We start from the raw sequence: 14,859 nt of genomic DNA on the forward strand, positions 1-14,859 counted from the left end.
TCTTCTTTCCTTTTTCTTTTCTGGAATCCACTTAAGTACCTCTTTTTGGTATCCATCGTCGTTAACACATTGAACGTAACAGTTATGGTTTTAATCTATGCTCTGGATTACCCATTATTCCAAGTCGTGTTGAAAAAATAAAATATGCAAATACATCGTTCTTTTAAGATCTTTATTTCGGATTGAAACATATTATATCAGTGTATTTTTCTAACAACCGTCTAATGAACTATACACAGTTATTGACATAGTAATTAAAAGTACCACTGTCTGCTTTGCTATTGGTGTCGTGTTTAAACGGCTCACCATCATGTTGAAATCTGCCATATGTAGGGGTATAAATAAGGTCCGGTCATTCAAACTAGTATCATGTGGGTTTAAGAGGAATTTTTCGCACCACTACATCTTGATTTGTGATAATCACATTGATTTATGTTGCCTTACAGAAACCTGGCTGCAGCAAGAGGATTATGTGAGCATAAATGAGGCAAGCTATTTAAATTTGCACATACCCAGAAGTTCTGGGCGAGGAGGAGGAGTAGCAGCAATCTTTCAGTCTGACTTACTGATTACTCCAAAGGCAGTTAATACTTACAACTCGTTTGAACATTTAACCCTTAATTTCCCTCATCCAAATTGCAAGGCAAGAAAACTTTTTCTCTTCTTTTTGTAACTTTGTATCGTCCACCAGGTCTGTACTGTTTGTTAAATAAACTGAATTGAATTGGCAAAGAGACGTCCTGGTCCACTTTGGCTATGTTCACACTGCAGTGACCCAAATGCGATTTTTTTGCCTATATGCGACCTGAATCAGATCTTTTCATGGCAGTCTGAACAACACAGATCCGATTTTTTCCAATGCGACCCAGGCCACTTGGCTATGTAAGTCCTGAATCCAATGCAAATCTGATCTTTTCAAATGCGACCTGTGTCTGAACGGCCAGGTCGGATTCATCCGACCTGAACGTCATTAATACCTGACAAACATCACTATTCTGCGTCCTGCTACGCAGAAGCAGCAAGAAAAACAACAACCATGGCAGACGATGATGTGAAGAGCAGTATTTATGTTTAAGATTGTGTTTTTATGGTTGTAAAAGATCGCAAGATGCGCACCGGCATTACCATCCAGGTTTACTTCCGGAAAAAAAGAGCATGCGGGCCTGGGACGTCATTGCATCCTTTACTGCACATGCGGCACACTTGCGATGTATGAATGCAGTTCACAGAGGAGATCAAATACAAGGTGCATATAGTTGGAAATATGAACAGCAATGCAAAAAAATTGGATAACGCAAAAAAAATCAGAATTGAGCATCAAGGCCTGCAGTGTGAACATAGCCAATAGCATAGGGGATGACCCAGGTGTCAATGACGAGGCCCCTGAGAGATTGGGGCCCCTAAGCAACTGCACTCTCTACTCAATGGTTCTGATCGTTCCTGTTGGAACAGTGTAGATTGACCCTGAGGTTCTGGCTCCTATCCGCTTTTGGCCACCCCTCAGTTTAAATTGGGTATTGCCTGGCCACCCTTATTAAAATTTTCTGGCTACGCCTCTGCTGCACGTTGAAAAGCTCCAGTTGAGCAAAAAATACAATAGATCAAGCATTTCCAGCTCGATCTTTTATCCCTGCATGTGTGCCAATGCAAAACACAGTTAAAGCAGTGTGTGATTGTGTGTGTGGGGGGGTTGGCAGCCAAGCACATGTATGCCTCCATCAGCCTTAAAAAAAAAAAACTTCCTACCATGAAAAACACGCTAAATGCTGTAGTATTCATCAAGCATGCACCACACCTATGCATATATAAGTTGCTGTGATTTAGTGGAGTGCAGGCTTTTATTAAAAGGAGGAAAAATCCAATTTTTTAAGGCTGCGATTGCAACAAGAGAACGGTAAACTTTAAAGCGACTCACCATTTCAGCAGCGCTCAGTAGGCTGACGAAACATCCTCGTTTCTTCTGATAAAACTTTTTTATACTTCTTATAATCGATGGGAGAAACTAAAGGACGCTGATTTTCTACCTTTTTTTCCTGATCTATCCAAAGTATTTCATGAGGAAAAGGATTTCTGTCCGGACTCTACCAGAGTGCGCATGCGCCAATTCTCAACAGACGCTCGTCAAAATAACAGAGAGCCTGCATGGGAAGGCGCAGAGCATGAGTTTGATACGTGGAGTCAAATATTAAAAACAGATTGAATTTTTTTACTTCCTGTTTGAATTTGCTCCCACTGATTTTATTTATCACAAAGACTCACTGGCCTCTTTATTAGGAGCCCAAACCTCACCCTCAAAACATTATTGGCAGATAAAACTGCTGTACATCCATGGTGCAGATAATTAGAATCAAACTTTACTGGACAGAGACTTTAGAGGTCATTGTAATAAGTTTCTTGTTGCATTATTTGTTTGAGATGTTTCTGAAGCTGAGCATTATCCATCTGGAAGTAGTAAAGAAAAAAGTAATCCCCTCACCATTATGGCTAAATACCACCCCCCATCCTGAACTACTGATGCAAGGCAGGATTAGGGACCCATGCTGTCTGCCATGTTGTTTAGACTTAATTCTGACCCATATCATCTTGATATATACTCAGAACAGACACCAATCTGTTACTGTTTGTTAAACCTGGCTGAAGGATATCTGCAGCAAGGTTCAGGGATGGTATCCTGTAAAACTTGTTTGTAACCAGGAGTTGCTGTTGCCTATTGATACATTTCAAACTAGATTACCCATGACTGATCTACCTTAAATCCTGTTTTTTCTTTCATTCTCTGTACAAATAAGAAATGATTTTGTGTTGGTGAAAAACTGGGTAGCCTACAGCAGGGTGGTGGTTCTGGACAACTGCTTCTTCAAATTAACTTAACTCCTTTTTGTTCCTCATTCAAAAGCCCAGTATACAATTCAGCAAGTTCTCTTCACCATCTAAGTAGAATAGAATAGAATAGAATAGAATAGAATAGAATAGAATAGAATAGAATAGAATAGAATAGAATAGAAAATCCCAATGGGGAAATTGTGGCGTTACAGCACCAAAAGGTTATACCAGAAGTGGTCACACAATGTGGACCTTAGAAAGTGTATACAAATAACAGAATACGTGACAGATTTGAGAAAAAGTACTGCACTATACAGTGTTTTTACAATTTAAATGCTCTGTATTCGGAAAGTAAATAATCAATAAAAAGCGGACATTTTTACAGTAATGGATATATATTGATAAATAGCAGCAACATCAGATGTGCAAAATGACAGCAGCATGTTTTTTTACTGACTAAGACGGTCTAGATGTCTACATGCATTGATTTACTGCTAAATGGCTGGCTTTTTTTGTAAAAAAGCAATTATGAAATTCACCTTATAAAACAGTCCGTAACTATATGTTTATTAACATGGTATTCCAGCTGTATGGCTCTGAAGAGAAAACATTGAAGGCAGATGAAATAGATTATTGTCAGTGGTAATGTAATCCTGTAATCTCCACAATTAAGATCATGATATGTGGCTCCCGATCTGAGGTATAATCAAAGCATGCAACTAATCAAGGCTCTTAGATGGCTTGCATGGCAGCCCTAACAGAACCTGCCATCGAATGTAACATTAAAAAGGTTATAACTTCAAGATGATTTTATACTAAGTGCTACTTAAAACGTTTTAGACAATAAATAGCTTGGAATTATTATTTAAGTTGGAAATGAGGGACTACTCTTTTTCATCAGTTCCTCTCCATGTTTAATTCTGATCTCAGGAAAGCTTTATAGAATTTGATCAATGAATTAAAAAATAATTTTTTCTAAATGAGTACTTCTCAAAAAGTTTGTATTTTATATATAATGCAAAGGGACAGATTTTAGTCAAGCAAAAAATGTCTTTAATTCTTTATATATTTGATCAAATTATGGTTTTATAACTGATATGTTATATATCCAAGAAAACGGCTTTCATATTTTGCTACGGGCTATTAGGTATTAACTAATGAAATTATAATAAATTGATTCAATTAGATTTGATTTATTTTTCAAGGGGTCTCTCTAGTTCAGATTGGCAGTACTTTTTTTCTGCAACTTTTTTCTTTGACTATACTTTCTCTTTACTTTAGTCGTCAGATTTCTCCACCAACCGTTAAAGATATCTTTAAGCTAAATCTATCAAGACTTGATTAATGGTAACAATAAACTCTCCCCCAGCAGGTAAGACATACTTACAAGTAATGAAACTTTTATGTCATTCCATCTTATTAAAAATATTTAAACTAAAAACACTCTAAAAATGTTTCATATCAAATAGATCCGATTATTCAGCATTTTTTTTGCTGACACAAATTTTACATTAGTGCAGCAAAATATGAATCAGTCTTAATGAATGACAAAGTAGACTTTTGCTGTTTGTTTCATTATATAAAAGACTGCATACCATTCCAATATACTATCCTAATAGTCTGCTTGACACTAAAATCTAGATGTCAGCACAAAATAAATAGATAAAGTAATGATAATGGGAAGTTAGGGTAAAACTCCATTCTCCAAATATCTTGCACTCTTTAACAAATTTCCTTCCAAACTGCAGCTCCATCCAGCTTCCTTTATGCACTAACCAGCTTCCTCATAGCATGGCATAATCCTTATCATGTTACACTGCATGTCAATTGTTTATTAATGTGCATATAATTTGCATATAGTGTTATTTTATCCATAATGTTCACTTTTTGTCTAATGCAACTACAGCACCTCAGGTTTGCATGTATGCCATGTTTTTGAATTTCCATAAGATAGATCGGTCCCTGGTTGTAAAGATGATACCATGAGAAATGATTTCAAAACCTTTATTCCGCTTTAAAGATGTCATATTTTTAGTGTGACTGTTCTTAGAAAAGTAAAAGCTTCAGCAATGCAGTTGCTTAAAGTTGGACCTGTAAACTAGTACCCTGTTGAAAAACCTTTTGACTTAATTTCAAGATTCAGTCTGTCAGCCTCCCACATTTGACTTGTCAATATTTGCTCAATCTGCTTTGCAAATGTTCTCTCAAATTGAATAGAGCTTGAGGACAAGTCTAATATCAGCTGTCCTCCTTCAAGGGACCTCTGTCAAGGGATTCTCTGTGGATTTCACTACTGAACTCCTGCTAGACCTCTCATTGAAGCCCTTCTCTTGTATTTATCTGGATCCTGGAATCACAGTGATGCTAAAAAAAACAATGGTGGCCTAGTGGTTAGGGCATTGAGCTTGGAATCCTGAGGTTCTGAGTTTGAGCCACTCCCATCGACTGCCACTCTGGGTCCCTGAGCAAATACACTGCTCCCCGGGCACCGCACAATGGCATCCCACTGCTCCCTAAGGTTAAATGCAGAATGTTCATTTCGTTGCTCTGTACTGGGACAGTCTGCTGGAAATAAAACAGTATGGTTTTATTTAGCAGAAACCTGGCCATGTTTTGTTTTGTTTTATCATAAGGCCACACTGTACTTATTTAAGGTTATTCAAAATTTTAGTCAGGCCTGTCAAATTTTCTTAGACCAGGCAGATCAAGAATTTGCTGAATTGTTGTCAGTAGCTGAGCACAATCGGTTTGCACCAAACTTTCCTGCAGGTCTTTCAGTGTTACACCAGTTTCCATCTTGTCGCTACGCTAGATTTAACGGTATCAATTATTTAATATATTGGCTCCCGCTACAATGCTGACAGAAGGGAGCTGAGGAAAAAAGGCAAAAGGACATCTTGGTCATGACAGAAAGAAGGAGATTTTGTATACAGGCGGAAGAAAGTAGCTTCCTCCACAGGGTAGATGAGGTGCCTCTAGACCCAGTGAAAAGCCCAGGACATGTTGGAGGGAACAGCCCTGGAACACCTCTAGCATTCCCTAGAGGTGCTTAAGGAGGTGTCTGGGGAAAAGGGAAGTCTGGCAGTCTGCTGAGACTGCAGCCCCCACGACCTGGCATGGATCACCAGAAGACAACAAGTCTAATTACAGATGTATTTACTGTGCTATTTTAAAACTATTTATACGATTCCATTTTATTGCTATGTTGTTTTATGAGATGATCACTGATTTTGTGTATTCGTGCCTGCTAGTACTAAGTGTACTTTTGTATTTATCAGTTTTTATCAATACAGCAGTTTGGTTGATAGTGTTGTTTTGAAATTGTTTTATGAATAACACTTTATGTAGTTTATACAGTATATAATGCTCTTATTTTTGATCATTCGTAACCTCTATGCAAACTACAGCATTAGTAAAATTATACAAACGTTGAATGTCAGAATAGTTTTAGGATAGCTCGACTTTATGTACAATCCATTAGATTCACTATAATAGGGGTCACAAGCACGGTGCCCACGGGTGACAAGGGGCCCTAAAGGATCACATGGGGTGCCCCCAGACTCTTCTAAAAACTGCACAACTCACCAGGGCTAAGTTTGAAATGTTTTTTTTCTGTATTTTATTTTCTGTTGACCTTATATTTCTAATCACAACTGCATTTATTTGAGATTTCAAAATAAAAATATCCAAAAGAAAAGTGGAAATTAAAAGAAACATTAAATATATGTTTATTATGCATCAAGTAATTGCTGACATCTCCAGTTCATAGGTCAGTACTGGTAGCCCTTCCTATGATGCAGCACCCATGAAGAAGTTCTAAGCCATAAAAAGATTGGTGAACCCCGCACTATAATATATGTATGAGTGTGCATCAAGGAAAATTAAATTGATTAAGGAACAGGTACATGAATACAGCCTTTTCTGTTTTCTTTATTTTGTTTTTTACATTCCCTCTCCTTACAGATTTGTTTATTGGATAAGTTAGGCATGTGTCAAATTTAAAGTGGCAGGAGTTCTGACATGATGCATTATGGCGGTTGAACTGGGATGCACAAACTTTTTTAATCCATCCATCCATCCATAGATCCATTAATATAATGCAAAGTAAAGGCAAGATAGTTTAAAAATAAATCATGGTTGGGAAGTCAGGTTGCTGAAGGCTAAACCTACACCCTATTTTATAGCCTGGAACAGGTTTTCTTCAACTAACCCCACCCACGCTTAAAACTCCTTTCATATTCCCATATTTCCATTGTCCATGTCGCTGCTGTTAAGAATCCAACCAGCATGATGCCACCACCACCATGTTTCTCTGGATGGATGGGCCCTTCTGGGTGATGTCCAATATCAACACTCCACACTAAATAGCCCAAAATCCAAGGATTGGGAGTCAGACTGAAGAGCCCTGAGACAAACAAAACCACCTCGCACCCTAGCCGCCTCATTACCAACTGAATGGCTGATGAGCTGTCAGGTAACAAGTCTTGAGGACGCATGTCAATATCCTTTAATGTTCTCAGCAACTTGTTAAACATGAAAGTGGGTGGGTGACAGTATATAAGACACCCCTAATCTGCTGTGTGCAGGAATTTCTCTTGCTGCCGACAGACTGACAGCAATGCGCTCATTGGGAGTCCTGGGCGTCGCGCTGCACGCATCACTGCTGGTGCTGCTGGCGCAGGGGATCCATAAATCCAGAGATGGGCTCATCATGAGGTCTCTACACCGCTTCTCCCTGACGGAGCGATCTACGGGATACCACCTGCCTACCTATATGATGCATCTTTACAGGAACTTCAGGTCCAACTTCTCCGGGCCCCTGGATAACATGGAGCAGGACGCAGCGAAGCGCGCGGATACAGTAAAGAGCATGATGGCCAAAAGTAAGTTTATTACTTTGATTCGGGTTGAGATGGAGGTTTTATATTTAGATATTCTAAACAAATAGGTCAAAATGCATTTAATTTGGTCTACCCTCCTTTGGCACTTAAAGATGTTAGTCATTTTCTCCTGCCAGACGACCTCAGAGGCTTCAATCCACATCCTCGCTCAGGGGGCCAATAACCAAGCAAGGGTCAGCGTGTGAAAAGGCCGGTTTTCTTTCTAATTCTTCAAGCAAACCCCTTTTTTTCTCCTTCTTCTTCAAATAAATGATGTTGATTTGGTACCTCGCCAGACATCCCCCTATACAAATCTCTTTTTAAGGTCAAATCAACAACTTCCCTCAGTTCTTTTTTCACACTTGGGCTGATTAGATTAGAGCTCAGGATTTAATGGTGTGGCACTAGAAGCCCAGCTGCTGAATCCAATTTCACAGCTCTACTATATTTGTTCTACTGAGGATATGCAAGAAGCATCAGGACCAGCAGGGACGTGTTAAATGATTGGTTTCGGCTGATCGTTTGGTTTGAGTGGATTAATAGTGGGCATGGATTGGACTGTTGATCAACAATCACATTCAATGGAGAGCATTGCAAATAACAAAGCAAATTTTAAATGGGCTTCAATCTTATAATCACAGATGTTTTTTAAATCATAATGATTCTCATTAGTGGGTGAGCTTTATTATAGGACATATTTCAGGTTCAGATTTAATGTATTATATATTATCTCATAGATTTGTTGGAATTCATTCAGAAATATAATAGCATGCAACTATTAATTAGTGAATTAGAGATATAGAAATAAATCCTTGGCAAAACTTTTTCTGGGGGTTGTATGTTTTGTTAATTGTTTTTTTTTTCTCTCTCCTCAGAATCCAGTAAAAAAAAATAAATAAATAAATATTGTTTTAGAATACAAATAATTAGATGGAAAAGGATTTTTTTCAAAAGTGAAAACTTTTAAAATGATACATTTTTGTCAAAAAATACAATCATGTCAATATTTCACTTTTAAGATTTGTGTATTTTATTACATCACACATTTCCACTTCCTTTTTGTAATAACTATAGCACAAACCTACTGAATAAACATGATACATAATTATTTTTATAATAAAGCTTATTTTTAATTATAATAACCAGATTAAGTATTAATAATAATACTAAAGCATGTATTTATTTCATTAATTTATTACATTTGTTAAAGGTAACCTGATTTTTATGCAATTTAAACAATTCACTTTATGAATTTAAAATAAATACACTCATTAATATAAAATTTGAGTAAGTATACTTTATATTAAATTATGTATTTTAAATAAATTAGCTATATTAAATTAATGAATATGCATTATGTTTGGTTTATTTGCTAGGTTTGTGTTGGGGGAAAAAAAAGGAAAATAGATTTTTTTAAATCTAATAAAATTACATAAATCCCAGAATTTGGGGGAAATATTTATGTGAGTGTAAGCCATAATAAATCATTTTAAAAATATTTTTTCCATAAAGAAGGTGGTATCTACCCTTGGATTTAAATGTAAAACATATAAGGAAGAAACAGGAAGAAAAAAAGAAAGAAAAAAAAAGATACAATGACCTGTCATCATAACCGTGCAAAGTCTCAAACTCATACTTGTTCTTTAAAAATTTTGACTCAGTTTCAGCATTCAGTCTTCTTTGGTTGCGGTCTGTCAGTACCCCACATCTTTATTTGAAAATAATACCTATGTTAATTTGCAACAATATTAAAAATCTATCTGTTGCCTCTACAATGTGAAAACATCTGTCCAGTAAGCCTTTCAGCTGGAACAACAGATTGGGCAATGTTAAATGAATTCTGGACTCTGGTTTTCATCTTTTATCTTTTGTTGTGTCTGTTTAAACTCGCTTCAATGCCATAAAATATAATCTTTCATTATCTTCAGCTTACTAGAAAAAACTGATTGTTTTCAATTAAAAATAACTAATATTTGAAACTATCTATAACTTATTTGGCTTTTAATAAAGCTTATGATTGGTCTGAAATAGGGCACACGTTGAGTATAATGCTGCCGTGACCATTTTTTTTTATTTAGTGAAAAACTAAACGCTAAAGCTGAATCAAAATGAGATTAAACAATGTGTTGGTATTATTTCATGGTGTTATTATGGCTGTTTCATATTAATATATCTGTTTATCTATATTATTATTACAATATATGATAAAAGGAATTCAAAATATTTTATAATGATCAATTTGTTCTTTTGTTTTGTCTCAGAATTGTATGAGGAGCAGTTTAAATTATGTTAGCGTTTCATCTCATATTTTAAACCCTCCCTGAATTGAAGTAAAATAAGTTAATTTGTATAACACAATCATCCATTGGTTAAAAAGTTTTTTGTCCAACAGATTTTATTAAGCTAGACATGCACAATTCACCCCTTCATGGATGAACAAGGCCATGTTGGACAGTAACTTGTAATGTGATTGACTTTAAAGTATGAAGAACTTTATTTTGAAAAAAGTTCCAGCAAAACAAGGCTTTAAACAGCCATCTGCTATGACAAACCGGGGGTTTGAGCAGAAGGGGATTAAACAAAAAAAGCATCAGTAAAACAGACAGGCAGTTTTATTTTCCTTACCTCATCTTCTGCAAGCAAAGTATGTGCTTCATTGACTAGAGCATATATAGATCAGGCAGGTTTTAGCTGAAGATTCCATATCGTTGTAAAAAATCCTTTTAGTGGTGACTTTGTTGTTTAATATAATCATATATATGAAAATATTCATCAAGTGTTGGGCAAAAATCTCATGAGCATGAATGTATAGATAAACTGAAGAACTGGTATAAAAAAAAAACAAACCCTGCTGCCTGAATGACTGAGTGGTTTTCAAACCTTTTATACAATCTCAGCAAAAGTACCATCAAACTGGCAGACATTGTAAATCAGTAGTTTATTATAGTTTAGACCTTTCCAGTGTTTTGTTGTTTTCCATCTTATTCATCAGTGTTATCTTGAGGCTCTCCATTTACAAAAAATTTGAATATTTAAAAAATATACCTGTACCCTAAGCTAAACATTCCATGTGGTTTCAAAGTTTCTCACTGACTCTAACCTCAAAAAAAAAATTTCTCGACCTCTTAAAATAGTAACAGCCTGACTACCGGTGAAAAAAATAATAAATGCACCATAAATGTTTAATATCTATTCAAGTTCGCCACTTACGTAGTAATGTGTTATTGATTATGTTTCATTCCGGTTTTGTGAAGAAATATACTGCTACTGGCCTTTTATAGCTATTTTCTTATTATTCATTTTTACTGTGATTTTTTTTAAATAGTTCGCTTGATGCTGCACAATAAATTGTTTCTTTTTTTCAATCCACAGATTATTTTTGCTTAAACAGTTATAGACTTTCTTTGGTGTTTCCTACTAATAAATCTCATTGATCCTTTTCTTATTTAGTTCTCTTATTTTGTTATCTTGATTATGAACGATGGGCAATTTTTGGGAACATTGGGTCTTGGTATAGCATTACTACATTACTTTTAACAATAATAATAAAAATGAAAGCATTTATTATATTTTAAAGTTCTATTTGAACATACAGAAATAATAAAAAATTAGGAGAAACAAAAGGATAAAGATATTACTGAAATAGTAAAGTATTTGTTTAAAAAGAGTGGGAAGAAGAACATTTTTAATTCCCTTTAGAAGATAACTAGAATGATTTAATATTGTGAACCCATAGTACCCAGTGGTCTTTTTTATTTTTTTCAGGTTTGACCTACAGACATGGCCGTTGGGTGGTGACCTTTGACCTACACGTGTTGCTGACTGATAAGCACATCCAGGCTGCAGAGCTGAGGATCAGACTTCCTCCAACACATAATCCTCTCAATGCCTCAGTGGAGGTGTATCACCTGCATCATGAGCCAGTAGGACTGCTCAACATGTCATCACTGGTAACTTCGTCACACAGCTGGAAGGTGTTCAACATGACAAGCCCCCTCCTAGGGTGGCTCAGGCAGAAATCGGCTGCAAAAAGCCGAACCAAAAGAATATCAAGGCGTAAGAAAGGAATTGGGAAGAAGAGGAGCCTCTCTATTCCACCTGTGTTTGAGACAGGTGGTCAGGCCTTACTGGTGATCTTCTCCCAAACGGGGTCTGATGAAAGCTCAAGAGCTAAAGCGAGCCTGCTGCATACAGCTGAGCAATCCAAGTTCTTGTCGCCTGCTGAAATTAAAAGGGTCCCCCGGCCGAAGAGGCGTAGGAGCAAACGGGGCCAGAGGGATCAAACTGCGAGAAACCCACAGTTTCCCATGAAAGGGGGCGAAAAGTCCCTCTGCCGCAGAGTGGACCTGCACGTCGATTTCAATCAAATTGGCTGGGGCTCTTGGATCGTCTTTCCCAAAAGATATAACGCCTACCGATGTGAAGGTTCTTGCCCTGGTCCTCTGGGAGAAGGTCTGAATCCAACTAATCACGCTTATATGCAGGTAAATAGCACACTCAATCTGTTATCTATTAGTTTCTGTTTGCTTTAAGCATTAAATTGGATAAGAAAGGTTGGTTTTGCTCAGTTATTGGTTCTTTTGTTAGCTGGTTTCACCAACTTATCTCTGAAAAAGTGATCGCAATTAATCACTGACGCATTGTAGATAGAGATAAACACCAGCAAGACCCCCCCCCCCCCAACTCCCCTCCCCCCCCCTCACACACACACACCCATGTTTGTTCTGCTATATGTAGTGAGGACCATGACATGGTGACTCCCTTTGCCTTCCATTGATTTTCAGTCATTTTCAACCCTTTCTATGCCATAACCCTAAACCTAACCATTAGCAATATATATCTCACCCTAACCTTAACCCAATTGACACCTTAGCCCTAAACCTAACCATTAGTAAAATAGCTTGTGAGGACCAGCAAAATGCCCACTTTACAAAAACTGTTCCTCATTGTGATGGTGAAATCGGAAAAACGGTCCTCAATCTGAAGGCTAGACAGGTGCTTCTTATAATATTACATTTAAAGTAAACCTAAAATGATGTAAAGGCAGCAAAATAGTTGAAAATGAGACAAGTTATTACAATAAGATAATTAAAAGAGGTGCAGTTTTTAACCCATCCTATCACTTTGTTTTTTTTTTAACTGTAAGTACAGTAAACCTACAAGATTAGTCAAAAAACATCGGAAATGTCCACTGATTATGTACATACATCATAAAATGAACTTAGCAGCATTTTTTTCAACAATTTCAAATGCCAAATGTTTAATATGCCTATAAATATTTAGCCCCTCCAGGTATAGACTCAAGATTCATCTAGAGCTGTGACAATAGCTGTAAAACTTTTGGGGCTATGGATCTTTCAGCTTTGCACATTTGGAGAGTAAATTTTAAGCCTTTTCATTTTAATAGCTTTTACTTTTTTATATAATCAATCTCAGGTTAAAGACCTTTGCAGACTGTAAAAGATTTTGTTTAAGATTACCATGTTCTTGAAGACTAGAATTTTCATAGCATGATGCTGCCACCACCATGTTTGACCATGCTGGTGGCATTATAGTAGTATATGCTGAAGTTTGTTTTTCTAGTCTGAACAACTGGAAAACTAGTCAAAGGTTGAATACTTGTACAAAGCTTGATTGATGTGATTTTGGCTTCTGATTGAATACTATTTAGATTTAACTAGGATTTGTTGCTAATAAAATCGTTCAAGTAAATGAAATGTTGCTTTTAGAAATGATCTATGACACTTTAACTTAAACCAACTTTTATTGTGTCTTTTTCTAAGAGTCTCCTGAAACATTTCCATCCTGAACGAGTGGTGCCACCATGTTGCGCTCCGACCAAAATGAGCGCGCTGAGCATGCTATACTACGAGAATGGAGAAATGCTTCTTCGACACCACGAAGACATGATAGTGGATGAGTGTGGCTGTCAGTGAACACCACAACCAAAGAGTTGACTGTTTCGCAGAGTGGCAGGAAAGCACATGCTGTACAAAAGCAAAGTGATTCCTGCAGAATGAAAAGAAAAACACTTAGCCTTTAAGAGGAAAAAAGCTCTTTGATATTAGTGATTGTGCACTGTAAAGACTGCATCTTATCCATGATGGGAATCATGATCTTAAATCATGACGTGGGCTCTGGTTATTAAGAAGGACTTTTTTTTTTTTAAAGAACTGATTAAATCATACCCCAAGTGTTGTAGTTTATGGCTACAATCCAGTACAGGCTATTTTTATCTTATCAATGTGTTCAATGTAAACATGAAATGACGTCATTAAATATTTGTGCACTGTTTGTATTGTACACTATACTGTTACTGTCAATTAATGTATATTTAATGTAAATATTAAAAACTATTTATGTTCATGTTGTATTTTGCATAGGTTTTATCATAGGGCCTTGTTAAATATAGTGACATGAAGTTTTGTTGTAACTGAGTTTTATACTACTTTTTTTGGTCCAAAAAAAATGTATGATTGTTTTTTTTTAACCTATTTTCTTTTATCTATATAAAAAAACTAAAAAAATTGTTTTATTATTTTACCAAAAAGCATAAAATACAAACCCAGCCCCAGGGGACTAGATTGTGAAAAAATTATATAAAATCAAGGCCAGTTTGTCACCTTGCTGAAGGATAGAAGATCATGAAAACCTCATGAAACTGATTGAAGCATAATGCAGCAGGCTCATCGCTGATTTGAGGCTTTGAATAATAATTAATTTTAAAAAGTGGAGCTTACATATAGATTCATGAAACAGATTTTTTTAAAAGCATTTGTTTATGTTAATAAAATGTATATAAACTTTACATTTAATGATGTTAGATGCTTCTAAATCTCATGGCTGTTCACAGAGTGCTGTATTCAAGCATGAATATTTGTACCTATTCAACCATATAGTTATAGATTTATGTAACGTGTATTGTTATTTTCCATATTTGATAATAGTGGCATTCTTGGACTAACCCCAAAATTACTCCAAACATCTCTACTGAACTGCAAACTACGGAAGAGGATTAGGGCCACTGAAAAAAAAAAAGTCAACTGATTTTTAAATTTGATGTAAGTTTTAATGACAAAAAGTCTTAATTCTGAATATAATCTCAGAATTCTGACTTTTTTTCTCAGAATTATGACTTTAGTTTCAGAATTCTGAC

At 36.1% G+C, this 14,859-nt stretch overlaps 2 protein-coding genes across 3 annotated transcripts in view; one reads left to right on the forward strand and one right to left on the reverse strand.

Moving 5' to 3' along the window:
* The window catches only part of pald1a (phosphatase domain containing paladin 1a), a 67,996-nt gene extending 65,897 nt beyond the window's left edge, over positions 1 to 2,099 (reverse strand). For both annotated transcript variants that reach the window (XM_038272676.1, XM_038272673.1), the window contains exon 1: positions 1,916 to 2,099. The gene's annotated coding sequence lies outside the window, so the exon portion shown is untranslated. The remainder of the gene's footprint in view (positions 1 to 1,915) is intronic.
* A 4,914-nt stretch (positions 2,100 to 7,013) lies between these two features.
* Positions 7,014 to 14,029, forward strand: ndr2 (nodal-related 2). Its single transcript, XM_038272815.1, has 4 exons — positions 7,014 to 7,297; positions 7,410 to 7,706; positions 11,469 to 12,187; positions 13,487 to 14,029. The coding sequence occupies exons 1-4, from the start codon at positions 7,279 to 7,281 to the stop codon at positions 13,637 to 13,639; spliced, it is 1,188 nt and encodes a 395-aa protein (XP_038128743.1). The 5' UTR covers positions 7,014 to 7,278; the 3' UTR covers positions 13,640 to 14,029.
* The last annotated feature ends 830 nt before the right edge of the window (positions 14,030 to 14,859 follow it).

Source organism: Cyprinodon tularosa, unplaced genomic scaffold (assembly GCF_016077235.1).
Source record: "Cyprinodon tularosa strain WSP-4 unplaced genomic scaffold, ASM1607723v1 ctg84, whole genome shotgun sequence".
NCBI lineage: Eukaryota > Metazoa > Chordata > Actinopteri > Cyprinodontiformes > Cyprinodontidae > Cyprinodon > Cyprinodon tularosa.

Coding starts and splice junctions, on each gene's coding strand:
- ndr2 (XM_038272815.1), top strand. Junction 7,707..11,468: donor AAAGAGCATGATGGCCAAAA/GTAAGTTTATTA, acceptor TATTTTTTTCAG/GTTTGACCTACAGACATGGC. Junction 12,188..13,486: donor CTAATCACGCTTATATGCAG/GTAAATAGCACA, acceptor TCTTTTTCTAAG/AGTCTCCTGAAACATTTCCA.